We start from the raw sequence: 15,724 nt of genomic DNA on the forward strand, positions 1-15,724 counted from the left end.
GTCCACACAGATTGAATGATATTTGCTCAAATTTTCATAAAGCTTAATTTTGCGATAAGACTAAATGACTTGCAATGTGTCCAAAAAAAAACAAAACAAAAAAAAAACAAAAAAACAAAAATTTTTGAAAATTAATGAAAAAAGAAAAAAAAAAGAAAAAGTAATGTCTCATGAAGAAGGGATCTCTTTGCCAACTAGCCAGCAACATGCAAAAGAAAATCAAACCAATTGGGGTCATCCTTTTAACCAATCCTTTTCATGCCCACTACCTCTTCCAAACATAACCCTGTGCCAAAAACTGGGGCAACTTTGTGAGTCTCATACGAGTTTTCCATCAACCTATACCACGATAAATAAAGAAAAAAAGCTGGGGCAGCTTTGTGAGTCTCACAAGAGTTTTTCATCAACCCATAATCTCAAGACTGGGCGGTTTTGCGGATCTTACTTGAATTTTTCACCTGAATTTTCAAAGATCCATACCCCATCCTCATTTTCCCAAGCACCAAACTAGGGCAACTTTTGGGATATCCCGTTTCACTTTGACATTCACATATCACATCTCCGGCGAGGAGTGTATGTGATGGACAAACGCCCGATAAGCTGACGACCGAAGCTGTGCGAGCTCGATTCGGACTCCTCGAAGCTTCTCCGACGAGTGAAGACGCAGCGGAAATGGACAAAAACTCGAAGAAGAACAAAAACAGAAGGTTAAACTCGAATAGAAAACCATAAAATCATGAACGAACCCTAGAAAAGAGGGAAAACTCAAAATGAACCGATTAATCGTGTCAATACCAAATTTCGTCCGGATTAACCTTTTGGACTTTACTGTAGTCTATTATACTATTTACTTATTTTATTTCTATTTCATATTTTCGTTTTTATCTTTTATTTATTTATTGTTATTTATTTATTTATTTCTTTTCTTATTTTTATTATTATTATTTTTGTGTTATCCTAGTTTTATTTACATATATTATCTTATTTTTCTCCATATACATGTATATATATTTTTCTTACATTTTTATTATTTTATTTTCTATTGTTATTTTATCTTATTTTTTAAACTTATTTTGCTTAATATAATATGATAAATAAAAAAAATATAAAAAAAAAGAGAAGCTGAGAAAAGAGAGAATGTTTTCGGGTTGGGGGACAAGAAAAGAGCAGTACGCGCGGGGCAGAAAACCGTTTCTGCAGGACGCGGGGTGATGGCAGAGGCGCGATTTGGGTGTACGATTTTGGTACAGAGAATGGCACAAAAGACAAACACGGAGAGAATTGCAAATAGCACAGAGAGTAGAGAGAAGGGGAATTCTGGTTGGGACAGAAAAGCAAGGAGCAAATATACACACAGCGGGGGTTGTTTGGGGGCATCCATCATCTTCGATCATTGGTGGAGAGCTCCAGGGGACCTTCAACTTCACTGGATAATCATCCATTGCCGAGAAGGAGACATTGGCACCTGCAAAGAGAAACAAGAGACACCATTCAACAAGGAAAGGGAAGAAGAAGCCAGTCAAAAAGGAAAGGAGAGATTCATCGGAGACACAAGGTTGGCAATAGCAAACGAAGCTTCAAAAGGTAAGTAATACCTTGCACTCCATGTTTTACTGAGTTTTGAACATGTCTCTGTTACGTTGTTGCTAAGTTTGCATATGTTTAGTTGAATACATTCATGGTGTTGTGGATATTTGTAAATACCCTTATACACATCAACATCCATCTCTTCATCCTTAAGCCTCACGGCCAGTACCTTTCTTCTTCACTTTCATTTCCAATCATCAACACCTCACGGCCAACACCCAGGATCTTCATCCTTATTACCTCACGATCACCATCTTCATCCTTATACCAGATACACGACCATGCCCATCATCTTCAACGCCATCCATCATTCATCTCCAGCACCTTATACTCTCCAACACCATCTCCATCATCATCATCTTCTTCTTTCATATACCTCACATCCATCATCTATCCTACACTTCTCAAATCACTCTCCAACCCCTCTGCTCCTCTCACCCGTAACCATCCCAACCGCTTGTTCTTCTTCACAGCTCACTCACTACTTCCATCATATTTCCCGTCATCATCCTGCTTCCATCATTGACTGGACACTAAACCTTATACACGGCCAACACCAATCTTCAATCAATACCCCCCTCACACGCAAAACTCTCAATTCCTTCAGCACACTCAAAGCCAGAGAACCCACCATTTTCCTATCTTCCATTCACTCTCACGCTCCTCTCTATTCACTCAACAAAATCACACCCTCTGAAACCAAACCCAAAACCCACTCGGTGCCTAGTCTCAATCATGTTTTCCCATCACCATACACACACACCCGCAACAACCAGAAAACGACATCCACAAACATAGCCCATTATACGGTCAAGAAAACAACAAGAGGAAAGAGAGGAAGGGTTGGAACGGGAGGTGGTGGCGTGGTGACTGGGTCGCGGTGGTGAGCGGCGGCCAGTTAGGCAGGCGCGGCGCGGAGACGCCGGAGAGGAACCCCTCCCTGGGTGGTCGGATCGAGGCGCGGCGTGACGTGGTGGCTGGTCCAGAGGGGGCAGTGACGCGGTGCCCATCTTCGTCGCGGTGGCGGGTTTGGTTCGGAGGTGGCGGCGGCGTGCCTCCCAACCCTAGGTTTTCCTGGTCAGAGAGAAAGAGACCTGGGTCTCGATGGAGGGAGGCAGCATTTGAGTGTAGAGTGAGAGAACCCCTAGGAGATTCTAGGTTAGAAGCCACCCGGGTGGGCCAAGCCCAGAACGAACGCACGTTTTGGCCTTTTTCCAACGTTCGGCATCTAATTGCCTAACGAACGACCATCTTCCCAACGAACGCTCGTCCATAACGAGCGTTCGTCATCCACCCATTGCCCCAACGAACGCTCATCCATAACGAGCGTTCGTCATCCGCCCATCTTCCCAACGAACGCTCGTCCGTAACGAGCGTTCGTCATCCGCCCATCTTCCCAACGAACGCTCGTCCGTAACGAGCGTTCGTCATCCACCCATTGCCCCAACGAACGCTCGTCCATAACGAGCGTTCGTCATCCGCCCATCTTCCCAACGAACGCTCGTCCGTAACGAGCGTTCGTCATCCGCCCATATTCCCAACGAACGCTCGTCCGTAACGAGCGTTCGTCATCCACCCAATGCCCCAACGAACGCTCGTCCATAACGAGCGTTCGTCATCCACCCATTGCCCCAACGAACGCTCGTCCATAACGAGCGTTCGTCATCCACCCATTGCCCCAACGAACGCTCGTCCATAACGAGCGTTCGTCATCCGCCCATCTTCCCAACGAACGCTTGTCCATAACGAGCGTTCGTCATCCGCCCATATTCCCAACGAACGCTCGTCCGTAACCAGCGTTCGTCATCCAGTCGCAGCTTCCCAACCAACGCTCATCCCAGCGAGCGCTCGTCATTCATTTCCCAGCGTCCGTTCTTCAATTCCCCAACGAACGCTTGTCATCCAGATTCCCCCCAACGCCCGTTCGTCCTCTTCATTCACAACGAACGTTCGTTAATCCACCGAGAGAACGCTCGACCTTTCTCCTCATCTTCCCAACGAGCGCTCTTCCAAAACGAGCGCTCGTCAGCCTCTTCCTCATTCTCAACGAACGTTCGTTAAATCCCCGCAACGAACGCTCGTTATTTCACTTCATTCCCAACGTCCGTCCAGATTCCCCCAACGCTCGTTATTTTTAATTGTTATTTTATTTTATTCTATTTTGTCTATCTTACTTCATTTGTTTTATTTATTTCTTTTAGTTTTATTTATTATTTTATTTTGTTCTATCTACTTATTCTACATATTTACTTATCCTAAAATATATATTTAATAATGCAATATTTACAATTTAAATAAAGGAATTTACAAAGATATGTTTTGAAGGTTTAGGCACATGTGTGATCGCACGCATCGTCCTTGTGCTGAAAACCTTTTCTCTTTCTTAATTAAAATTACAAAAAATACGTTTTAAGGGTTTAGGCACATGTGTGATCGCACGCATCGTCCTTGTGCTGAAAACCTTTTCTCTTTCTTAATTGAAATTACAAAAAAATGTTTTGAAGGTTTAGGCACATGTGTGATCGCACGCATCGTCCTTGTGCTAAAAACCTTTTCTTTTCCTTAAATAAAATTACAAAAATATGTTTTGAAGGTTTAGGCACATGTGTGATCGCACGCATCGTCCTTGTGCTAAAAACCTTTTCTTTTCCTTAAGTAAAATTAACAAAAAAAATATGTTTTAAAGGTTTATGCACATGTGTGATCGCACGCATCGTCCTTGTGCTAACAACCTTTTCTCTTTCTTAAACAAAATACAAAAAAAGGTATAAAATCTTCAAAAAAAAACCCGAAAACATCAACAAATTTTAAACAACAAATAGTCTTGCTACCCAGAACTACGTGATCCTTGATTCTCCATCAAAAGTGGAGATACGTAGGAGCAAGGCTAGACCTTGTCAGGTTCACTTTCCCAAAAATCCAAATTTATCCATAATCATTTTCCAAACAATTTCTAAACAGTTTCTCAAACAAGCTTTCCAATTTCTAAAAGAACTACGTAACCCTGATTTCTCATTTTGAATGAGAATACGTAGGAGCAATGTCAATCCTTGTCGGGCCCAAAAAAACTAAAAAATATGTTTTGTTTATTTTAGAATTTTATTTTAGGGGATAGTTAAACATGTTGAAAATCACATCATATTCGTGCATTTAGTTAAAGGTACTGCCTTAGGGCAGGCGTTGTGGGGTGCTAACACCTTCCCCACGCGTAACCGACTCCCGAACCCAATCTTTGGTTTTCGTGGACCGTGCTTTATCGTTTTATGGTTTTTCCGTAGTTTTCCATAATAAACTATGGTGGCGACTCCAAATCTCTTTTCAAAACCCGATTTCTTTTTGGATCGTCGTCCCGTCGCGTTTTATGGTTTTTACGTAGTTTTCCTCACGCTGTTCGTTCTCTTTCGAAAATTATGTTATTGCATTTTCATGCCATGCACGCATTTGATTCATCGTGTTGTTTTATTATCATGCATCATATTCATGCATCATTTAGTAACATGTTGGTTTTAGGGGAAATCACAGGTATACACTTGACTTCACACGAGATGGATGTTGACACCAGATCTGATGCTACACTGCATACCAACTCCGCCATTTTAAGAAAGAAGTCTAGCCTAAGGACACATGTTGGAAATTTGACCGGGTTGATAAATTTAGGCCGAAGACTCAAGACCATACAGAGAGAAGCCTTCGGGAGGAAATATGGGAATTTGTTGAGTTTAATGGAGGTGAAAGTACAGTTGCCCGCTATTACAGCTCTAGCTCAGTATTATGATTCCCCCCTGAGATGTTTTACCTTCCAGGACTTCCAGCTGGCACCAACTGTAGAAGAATTTGAGCATATTCTGGGCTTGCCATTAGACGGTACCAAGCCATATCAGCACTTGGAGCATCATGCCTCTGTTTCTACCCTTGCTGTTATAATGAAATTACAGCCCAATGAATTGGAGAACCGGTTGATAACGAGACATCAAATTCGGGGGCTGACACAAGGTTACCTTGAACAATATTTGCACGACCTGGGGGATAGGGAAGAATGGGAGACCTTTATGGATGTACTAGCCCTCACTGTGTTTGGCATTGTCCTGTTTCCCAAGCTGGAAGACTTTGTAGATTACACTGCTATTGATGTCTTCGTGGCAAAAAAGACGAGATCAGAAAACCCCGTAACAGCAGTCCTCGCAGATGTGTATGGGACTATGAGTTTTTGCCAAGAGAGAAAAGGGAAGAGGATTCTTTGTTGTTTGCCGGCGTTATATGCGTGGATGACGGCACGAGTATTTAAGGGGGTAGTCGATGTTAGAAGTTCACCTGAGAATCTGTCGCATCAAGGAGGTAATGGGTGGGCTCTTTTCTTTGCCGGTTTGAGAGAGGGAAACGTAAAATGGCGCCTTCCTTGGCTTGAGACTAAACCATCTATCCATCACTGTGGCAACTTCCCTAACATACCTCTCATAGGCGCTAGGTATTGTATTAACTACAACCCTGTTTTGGTCCAAAGACAGTTCGGATATCCTATGAAGGGAGCGCCTTCACCAGATTATCTCACAGCCTTCTTCATCTACTATGAGGACGGACATTGTACTGAAATGTTGAGGAGAGTCAGAAGTGCCTGGGAAAATGTGGTGCGAGCAGAGAAGGACCTGAGGAGTGGAGTGATTGATAGCAAAGTTAGTTATCATACCTGGATTCTGGAGAGGGTAAGAGAAGTCAAGTTGCCTTTCAAGCCCATCAATGATCAATCGGCGAGTGAAGGGACATTCCAAGCCCCAGAAAGTGAAGAGGTGAAACAGTTGAAGGTTGAGGTGGAGAAATTGAGGGTGAGGAATGCTAGGTTGGAAAATGAATTACAGAAAGCTCGCAATGATTTTTTGGATATGAGGAATGATAACGAAGAAAAGTCACGGGCTTATGAAAACATTGTCAAAAGCCAGAAGGCAGAGAGAGATTATACATTCCGAGTAAAACAGGATCTTGCGGCCGCGAGTAAGGAGTTATCCTTGAGGGTGAATGAGAAGAATGTGGCTCTAGAAGAGGGCAGACAGTGGAAACAACTCTATGAAGAAGCCAAGAGGGATAAAAGGGAAGCCCTAAAAAGACTAAGGGAAGCGCAAGTCCAAGTACAAGAATCGGGGCATCAAATGAAGGAAATGGCTACATCATTTGAAGCGGAGTTGAATCAGGAGCGCTGGAAGCTGGCAGAGGCTGAAGGGGAATATCGAGCCATGTTAAAGCAGATGGAGGATTACATCGAGGAGCAGGAGGAGCGATGGAGGTCGATGGAATTTGAAGAAAGGCATCAGGCCTTGATAAAGCGAATGAAAGAGCACATTGCAGAGCAAGAAACGGCCGTAAAGCATTGGAAGGAAAGCTTCTCTCAGTTGGCTGCTTTGGCAAATGGGGCAATTGAAGACATCCCCAGAATGGTGTCGGAAGCTGAAGCGAGTACCCACTTTTATAGCCCACCAGTAGAGATAGAGCTTTTTATTAATCATTGTAAACAGTTGATAGACGAGATGAAATCCCTCATCACTCGGGATAGGAATTGATGTATTTTGAGATCTTTATGATTTGTGTCCTGTAAGAAATGTAATGAACTTGTTTCCCTTTAAATGAAAGGTGTGGGATGTTGTTTAGCATCTGCTTGTGTTAATTTCCATCAGTAATGTCATTACAATATTGTGATTTCCCCCTATTACTAGCATGCATCATCTTTTCTTTTGTTCAGCATGTTTCATTTCCATCTAATTAATTAAAATAATAAAGCAGTACGCGTGAGAAAAAACGACGACCAAATTTCCACGACATCCCTACCGGACCCGGGCAAACTCAAAAGCCATGGCAAGCTGGGAGGAGTCACAGGAGTCTCTCAAAACGGATGTTGGCCAGTTGAAGGACCAGATCGGCCAGATCTTGGCGACGCTTGAATCCATGAAGACTGCTGGAGAGTCTTCATCTACGCATGTTGGGGGGAATGCTCACCCTTATCCTCAAATGTTCAACGCTGCGAGCCAATCAGTTCCTTTCCCACTGTATGGTTTACCTCCGGGTTACGCTCCTCCTGTAGGAGAGTACTCAGAAGCTGAGCACGCTTCATTCTCGTTTCCCGCGACTGTCAATATACCACCGATCGGCACTCAGGGACCTGTCTTAGTGTCGGCTCCTATGGTGGGCACGGGAATGAATGAGACCAACACCACTGATGGAATTCGGGTGACCCCAGTACCGCCTGTGGTTGCTTGGGAGGATTTTTCAGCCGAAGTTGCACCACACGCCACGGTGGTTGGGGGATTCGGTAGCCTCGTTGGAGCTACAGGTAGGTTGGAAAGTCTGGAGGCGAGGTTGAGAGCTGTTGAGGGGGTCGAGAGCTACGGGTTTGGAGATGCGGCCAGATTAAGTTTGGTTCCGGGCTTGAAAATCCCACCTAAGTTCAAGGCGCCGGAGTTTGAAAAATATAGGGGTAACACTTGCCCTAAAAGCCATGTGACCATGTACTGCAGAAAGATGGCTGCGTATGCTCATGATGAGCAGCTACTCATCCACGTTTTCCAGGAAAGTTTGGCTGGGGTGGCATTGAACTGGTACACCCACCTGGAGCCATACCGAATTCGTTGTTGGGCGGATCTAGCTGACGCCTTCGTAAAACAATATGTATACAATACTCATGTTGCTCCGGACCGTCTGCAGCTGCAGAATATGACAAAAAAGGACAATGAAACTTTCAAAGAGTACGCCCAGCGATGGAGAGAGTTGGCTGCGCAAGTTGAGCCGCCGTTGTTTGATAAGGAGATGGTGTCGATGTTCGTAAACACACTCCAGCCGCCATTTTATGAGCATATGGTTGGGAATGTATCTGTCAATTTTGCTGACACCATCATCATTGGTGAGAGGATAGAAATTGGATTGAAAAACGGGAAGATAGCATATGGCCCACCTGCAGCTACAAACTACAAAAAGCCCAGTTTCAATCAGGGGAAGAAAAAAGAGGGGGAGGTACATGCTGCGTCGGTAATGCCTGCGTGGAGAGGACGAGCTCCCAATCCTAATTATCGACCATACTTAAACCCACCTCCATATGCTGCTAACACCACGTTTGTTCACCAAGCTAGGCCTCAACAACAACAAGCGTATTATCCACCGCAGCGTATCCCAACCGAAGCTGCAAGACCGGTCGCAACCATGGGCCCAAATCTGAATGTGGGTCACAACAACAACCCAAGGGGAAATCAATTTGTTAGGTTCACCCCAATCCCTATGACCTACACTGAATTGTTACCTAACCTAGTCAAAAAGGGTCTGGTCGCCATTTGCCCGATGAAGCCTGTACAGCCGCCGTATCCTAGGGGTTATGACGCGAATGCCAGGTGTAGTTATCATGCAGGAGGCGTTGGCCACTCGACCGAAGGATGTATGGCTCTCAAATACAAAGTTCAGGCTCTGATAGATTCGGGTTGGTTAAAGTTTCAAGAGGACCAGCCCAACGTCAATACTAATCCATTGTCCGGGCACGGGAGTTCCTCGACGAACGCCGTCGAGGTTGGAAACCATGATCTGATAAGGGATGTGGGCGAAATCCGAAGTTCTAGGAGGTTTATCTTTGAAGCTTTGTTGAAGAAGGGCCTAGTGAAGGGCGATTATGATCTAGGTATAGCGTGCGCACTCCATCCGGAGGCCGGGCACTCTATTGAGGAATGTATGGAATTTGAGATTTTTCTACAAGACTTACTTGATAGAAATCTGATGCAAGTGTGCCGCAAGGTCAGAGAGGAGGAAGTATTTGCACAAATTGGTGGAGAATCTGATGTGACTCTACCCGAACCTTTGGTGATCCATTTTACTAGGACCACCCCTGCACTGGTAACTGAAGGAAATCCGTCTGTGGTCATCCGAGTGCCAACTCCTTTCCCTTATAAGAACGAGAAAGCCGTCCCATGGAGATATGGGGCAACTGCATTAGACGAGGGAGAATATGCAAATCCGACTGTGGAAAACATATCAGGCATTGGTGGAATGACCAGAAGTGGTCGAATCTTTACACCACCAGAATTGGCGAGAGAAAGAACCAATGATAGGGAAGCATCAATGGCTGCAAAGGCAAAGGAGTTCTTGAAGGGGAAGAACGTGGAGGCCGAGGAGACCCCCGACACAGAGGAGAAGAGGGAAATATCTGAAGAAGAAGTTGGTGAATTCCTAAAGTTCATACAACAGAGTGAGTACAAAGTGGTGGAACAGTTGAATCGCATGCCTGCCCGGATCTCCTTGCTAGAATTACTCATGCACTCTGCCTCGCACCGAAAGTTGTTGATGAAGATACTCAGTGAGGCTCATGTAGAACAAGGTATTTCTCTGAACAAGTTCGAGGGCATTGTTGGCAACATCGTTGCTAATAATTACCTCACCTTCACTGATGAAGAGATACCTGTTGAGGGGAGAGGTCATAACAAAGCCCTTCATGTCTCTGTGAAATGCCTGGATCACGTTATAGCGCGTGTCTTGGTGGACAATGGCTCCTCTCTGAACGTCATGCCAAAATCGACATTGGAGAAGCTCCCCTGTGATGGAATGCATATGAAGCCGAGCTCTATGATTGTGAGGGCATTTGACGGCAGTAAAAGGGTAGTGATGGGAGAAATTGAATTGCCCGTTCAAGTCGGTCCTTGTGTCTTTCAAGTGACCTTTCAAGTTATGGATATCCTCCCGGCTTATAGCTGTTTGTTGGGTCGCCCGTGGATCCATTCTGCAGGAGTTGTGCCTTCCACACTACACCAAAAGCTGAAATATGTTATGGGAGATAAGCTGGTGATAGTATCAGGAGAGGAGGACCTCCTTGTGAGCGGACCATCATCCTCCCGTTATATTGAAGTAGCCGAGGAAGCTCTCGAGGCAACTTTCCAATCTCTGGAGATCGTGGGAAACACCTACGTGGAGCCATTCGCGATCAGTCCACATCTGTCGCGTGCTTCTATCATGATGGCCAAAGTCATGTTAAAAGAAGGTTACAGGCATGGGAAAGGTTTGGGTAGGTATGGACAGGGGCGAGCATTCCCTCTGGAGGTCGTCGAGAACAAGAATAGGTATGGCCTGGGATACAAGCCCACCAAGGAGGATAGGAGAAGGCTGATAGAAGAAAGGAGAGAGCGCAGTCTGGCTCGGATGGAAAGACGGGAGCCCAAAGTGGGAAGAATTCGTATCTGTGACCTCAAGGAGAGCTTTCGCAGTGCTGGTTGGGTTAACACTGGCCACATAGCAGCTGTGGGAGATGAAGATGGATCGGAAGGTTCCAGTTTCGTGTGGGCCTGCTCCCCGGATGCACGACTCGACAACTGGGAGATGCTGGATTTGCCCGTGATGCTTAATTTGAATAAGATGTAATAACTTTAATTAATCCTATAGCTTTACCCGGGGCTTTAGGATTCATGACTTACGGGTTGACGCTTTTAGTTTATTATGCTCAGCGCGATAATCCAAGTGTGTTTGTTTGTGTTTTATCATCATTTTGCATTCCTCGTCGTTTTTCGTTTATTTATTTCCTTTTCATAAACTCAAATAATGCAGATATGACAATGAATGTTTTGAAAGTAATTATGTTGATATTCCTGATTTTGGGCGCCCCGTCAATAATACGGAAGATGATTGTGATGATGACCCGGAACCCCCTCCTGAACTGTTGAGACTAGTGGAACAAGAGTGTAAGGAGATGAAACCTCACCAGGAAGATGTTGAAGTACTCAATTTAGGGAATGGGGATGAGGTAAAGGAGGTGAAGATCGGTACAGCCATGAAAGCAGAAGTGAAAGAAAAATTGCGTGACTTATTGAGGGAGTTCAGGGATGTGTTTGCTTGGTCTTACAATGACATGCCAGGCCTCGATACAGATATTGTACAACACAAGCTCCCACTCAAGCCGGAATGCCCACCGGTAAAGCAAAAGCTAAGAAGGATGAAACCGGAAATGTCCTTGAAGATCAAGGAGGAGGTACAGAAGCAATTCGATGCAGGGTTTCTAGCTGTGGCGAGATACCCAGAATGGGTAGCAAACATTGTACCGGTGCCTAAGAAGGATGGTAAAGTTCGGATGTGTGTCGATTATCGAGATTTGAATCGCGCAAGCCCAAAGGACAATTTCCCATTACCACACATCGACACCCTGGTTGATAATACAGCCAAGTATTCACTGTTTTCGTTCATGGATGGTTTTTCGGGGTATAACCAGATCAAGATGGCGCCAGAAGATATGGAAAAGACTACTTTTATTACATTGTGGGGCACATTTTGTTATAAAGTGATGTCTTTTGGACTCAAGAATGCTGGGGCAACATATCAAAGGGCGATGGTGGCACTTTTCCATGATATGATGCACAAGGAGATTGAAGTTTATGTGGACGACATGATCGCGAAGTCCGAATCAGAAGAAGAACACGTCCTCAACTTGAGAAAGTTATTCGAGAGATTGAGGAAGTATAAGCTTAGGCTGAATCCCGCCAAATGTACATTTGGAGTGAAATCCGGGAAATTGTTGGGCTTTATTGTCAGCCAGAGGGGGATAGAGGTGGATCCAGATAAAGTGCGAGCGATAATGGAAATGCCTGCGCCTAAAACGGAAAAAGAAGTTCGAGGGTTTTTGGGTAGATTGAATTACATTGCTAGATTCATCTCCCACTTAACTGCTACTTGTGAACCACTGTTCAAGTTGTTACGAAAGAATCAGGCTGTGGTGTGGAATGAGGATTGTCAGGCCGCTTTTGAGAGAGTCAAACAATACTTACAAAACCCTCCTGTATTACGTCCACCAGAACCAGGAAGGCCACTCATTTTGTATTTGACTGTATTGGACAAGTCAATGGGTTGTGTGTTGGGTCAACATGATGAGGATGGCAAAAGAGAGCACGCTATATATTACTTGAGCAAGAAGTTCACAGACTGCGAACAACGATATTCATCGTTAGAGCGGACTTGCTGCGCATTGGCGTGGGCCGCTCATCGTTTAAGGCAATACATGTTGAGTCATTCTACATGGTTGATATCCAAGATGGATCCTATCAAGTATATTTTTGAAAAGCCTGCTCTTACTGGAAGGATAGCTCGATGGCAGATGCTATTGTCAGAGTACGACATCGTATATGTCACTCAAAAATCTGTCAAGGGTAGCGCACTAGCAGAATACCTGGCTCATCAACCCCTTTGTGATTATCAACCAATGCAACCTGAATTTCCTGATGAGGATATCATGGCTCTATTCGAAGAGAACAAAGAAGACCGAAACGAAAAAGCATGGACGGTGTTATTCGACGGAGCCTCGAATGTGATGGGACATGGAATAGGGGCAGTGCTTATCTCCCCAGAGCGTCAGTATATACCAATGACGGCAAGGTTGTGTTTTAGCTGCACAAATAACATCGCTGAATATGAAGCCTGTGCCATGGGTATTCGAGCAGCAATTGAGTCTAAGGCAAAAATTCTGGATGTGTATGGAGATTCGGCTTTGGTCATCCATCAACTGAAAGGAGAATGGGAAACTAGGGATACAAAATTAATTCCCTACCAAGCTTACATCAGGGGATTAATGGAGTATTTCGATTCCATCACATTTAACCATATACCTCGAGAAGATAATCAATTAGCAGACTCACTGGCCACCTTGTCGTCAATGTTTGAGGTTGATCAAGATGCAGAATTACCAAAAATCAAAATGAAAAGCCATGCAGAGCCCGCATATTGCCACTTCATCGAGGAGGAGTTAGACGGTAAGCCTTGGTACTTTGATATCAAGCGTTATCTTAAAACCCGAGAATACCCTGAGGATGCGTCTGAAAACGATAAAAGAGCACTAAGAAGGTTGGCCGGCAGTTTCATCTTAAGTGGGGATGTTTTATACAAGAGAAACCATGACATGGTCCTCCTCAGATGCGTGGATGCAAAGGAAGCCGAGTTGATATTGAAAGAAGTGCACGAAGGTACATTTGGTACACACATGAATGGACATTCGATGGCTAGGAAGATCTTAAGAGCTGGTTACTTCTGGTTGACCATGGAAAACGATTGTTGCATACACGTGAGGAAGTGTGAGAAATGTCAGATATATGCAGATAATATCAATGTGCCGCCCACTGCTCTGAACGTGTTGTCTGCACCATGGCCATTTTCGATGTGGGGAATAGATGTCATCGGAGCTATAGAACCAAAAGCGTCAAATGGACATCGCTTCATACTAGTCGCAATCGACTATTTCACCAAGTGGGTTGAGGCTGCTTCGTATGCCAACGTGACTAGAAAGGTTGTGGTTAGATTCATAAGGAAGGAGTTGATCTGTAGGTATGGGCTACCTAACAAGATCATCACTGATAACGCTACCAACCTGAACAATCAGATGATGGCGGAGTTATGTGAGGAGTTCAAAATTCACCACCATAATTCCTCTCCTTATCGTCCAAAGATGAATGGGGCAGTAGAGGCTGCTAACAAGAACATCAAGAAGATTGTGCAGAAGATGGTGGTCACCTACAAGGACTGGCACGAAATGCTTCCTTTCGCTCTGCACGGATACCGCACATCAGTACGAACATCAACTGGGGCCACGCCGTTCTCGCTAGTGTATGGGATGGAAGCGGTACTTCCATTTGAGGTCGAAATTCCCTCCTTACGTGTGTTAATGGAAACTAAGTTAGAGGAAGCTGAGTGGGTTCAAACCCGATTCGACCAACTCAACCTTATCGAAGAGAAAAGGTTAACAGCAGTGTGTCATGGACAGCTGTATCAAAGGAGAATGAAAAAGGCGTTTGACAAAAGGGTGCACCCAAGAGAGTTTCATGAAGGCGAACTGGTGTTGAAGAGGATTTTGCCCATCCAAAAAGATCATCGAGGCAAGTGGACCCCAAACTATGAAGGGCCATTTGTGGTGAAGAGAGCATTCTCTGGTGGGGCACTAATTCTCACAAGGATGGATGGGGAGGAATTACCGTTACCGGTTAATTCTGATGCGGTCAAAAAGTTCTATGTATGATGATTCCGTGATAAGGGTTGCCGTTGGCGAATATTAACATTGCCTTTCAAATTGTTGTAATCTGTGTTATTTCATTCAATAAATACCGCATATTAAATTTTTGTTCATACTTTCTGAAATTATTGCATGTCGCGCTGAGCTGTTTAGGTAAATAAAGAGGAATGAAAACGAAAATAATTGAACGAATGTCAATAAAAGCATCACGGGTATTCAGTTGGCGCAGCTCGGTCCTGGTGGGTGTCGTAAAAAAGTAAAAAAAAAAATAATAAAAAAAAGCAAAAGAAAGGACACATGTTGAATTCGTTGTCAATGAGGTTGTCAAGGGCGTAGTGTTTTCGAAAAGCAAAAGCAAAATAAATTTTGAAAATACCAAAGTTGGGTCTTCTCCTGATGCAAGCTTTCGGGGGTAACCATCATTCTTTTCCGGCTAGAGCATCTGCATTCATACTACTTGAACCCTCAACCTTTTCATTTCCCATTAAAACAAAGGATTGTCATGAATACAATACTGGGGCAGTGTTCATCACGGTACACATCCCCAACGATCTGTTGATTGGGAGATAAAAAATAATTCAAAAAAAAATAATAATTCAAAAAAAAAAAAAAAAAAAAAAAAAAAAAAGAGAAGAAGGAAAGAAAAGAAAGAAAAAAACAATGAAGTCGATGCGTCAATTACTGCCGAGTTTTATTCCAGGGCTAAAGTCGCGAGAAAGTAAGGTAAGCAAAGACTCAGGGTGACGTGTGGCCATTATTTTTCTCTATCCAAACGTTAAAAGAAGTTTATCCATTTGCACCCCTTTTGAGCCATAAATCATAATTGTTTTCATCACCCTCGACAAGAATCATTAGCACATCGATGTCAACCTAAAGGGTACATCAAGGGCATCCGAAATCAAGGATGGGATTTCTAAAAAAAAAAAGAAGAAAAGAAAAAAGAGAGAAGAGAGAAGGAAAAAAATATATAAAGTCTCAAAGAAGTACACAACAGAGACAACGAAGCAAGCGACCCAAGAGGGGAAGAAAAGAAAGAAAAAAACAGCAATGAAAATAAAAGGATGCCCGAAGTCTCGAATCTTTAGGGATAGTTGACTCGACACCTTGCAAATGATTCTTGTTGAAACAATTTAACCGCCAAAC

General features: G+C 44.0%; 1 protein-coding gene across 1 annotated transcript; it reads left to right on the forward strand.

The window, feature by feature from the left end:
- Positions 1-1,211: 1,211 nt before the first annotated feature.
- On the forward strand, positions 1,212-14,587 carry LOC148192214 (uncharacterized). Its single transcript, XM_088100050.1, has 4 exons — positions 1,212-1,584; positions 7,811-8,835; positions 9,682-10,560; positions 11,201-14,587. Exons 1-4 carry the CDS (start codon positions 1,212-1,214, stop codon positions 14,585-14,587), a joined length of 5,664 nt encoding a protein of 1,887 aa, XP_087956176.1.
- The last annotated feature ends 1,137 nt before the right edge of the window (positions 14,588-15,724 follow it).

Source organism: Vigna umbellata, chromosome 10, assembly GCF_029865625.1.
Source record: "Vigna umbellata cultivar VRB3 chromosome 10, Vumbellata_1.0, whole genome shotgun sequence".
NCBI lineage: Eukaryota > Viridiplantae > Streptophyta > Magnoliopsida > Fabales > Fabaceae > Vigna > Vigna umbellata.

Coding starts and splice junctions, on each gene's coding strand:
- LOC148192214 (XM_088100050.1), top strand. CDS start 1,212: ATGGCAGAGGCGCGATTTGGGTGTACGATTTTGGTACAGAGAATGGCA. Junction 1,585..7,810: donor AGCAAACGAAGCTTCAAAAG/GTAAGTAATACC, acceptor GGGTGACCCCAG/TACCGCCTGTGGTTGCTTGG. Junction 10,561..11,200: donor CGCGTGCTTCTATCATGATG/GCCAAAGTCATG, acceptor TTTGGGCGCCCC/GTCAATAATACGGAAGATGA.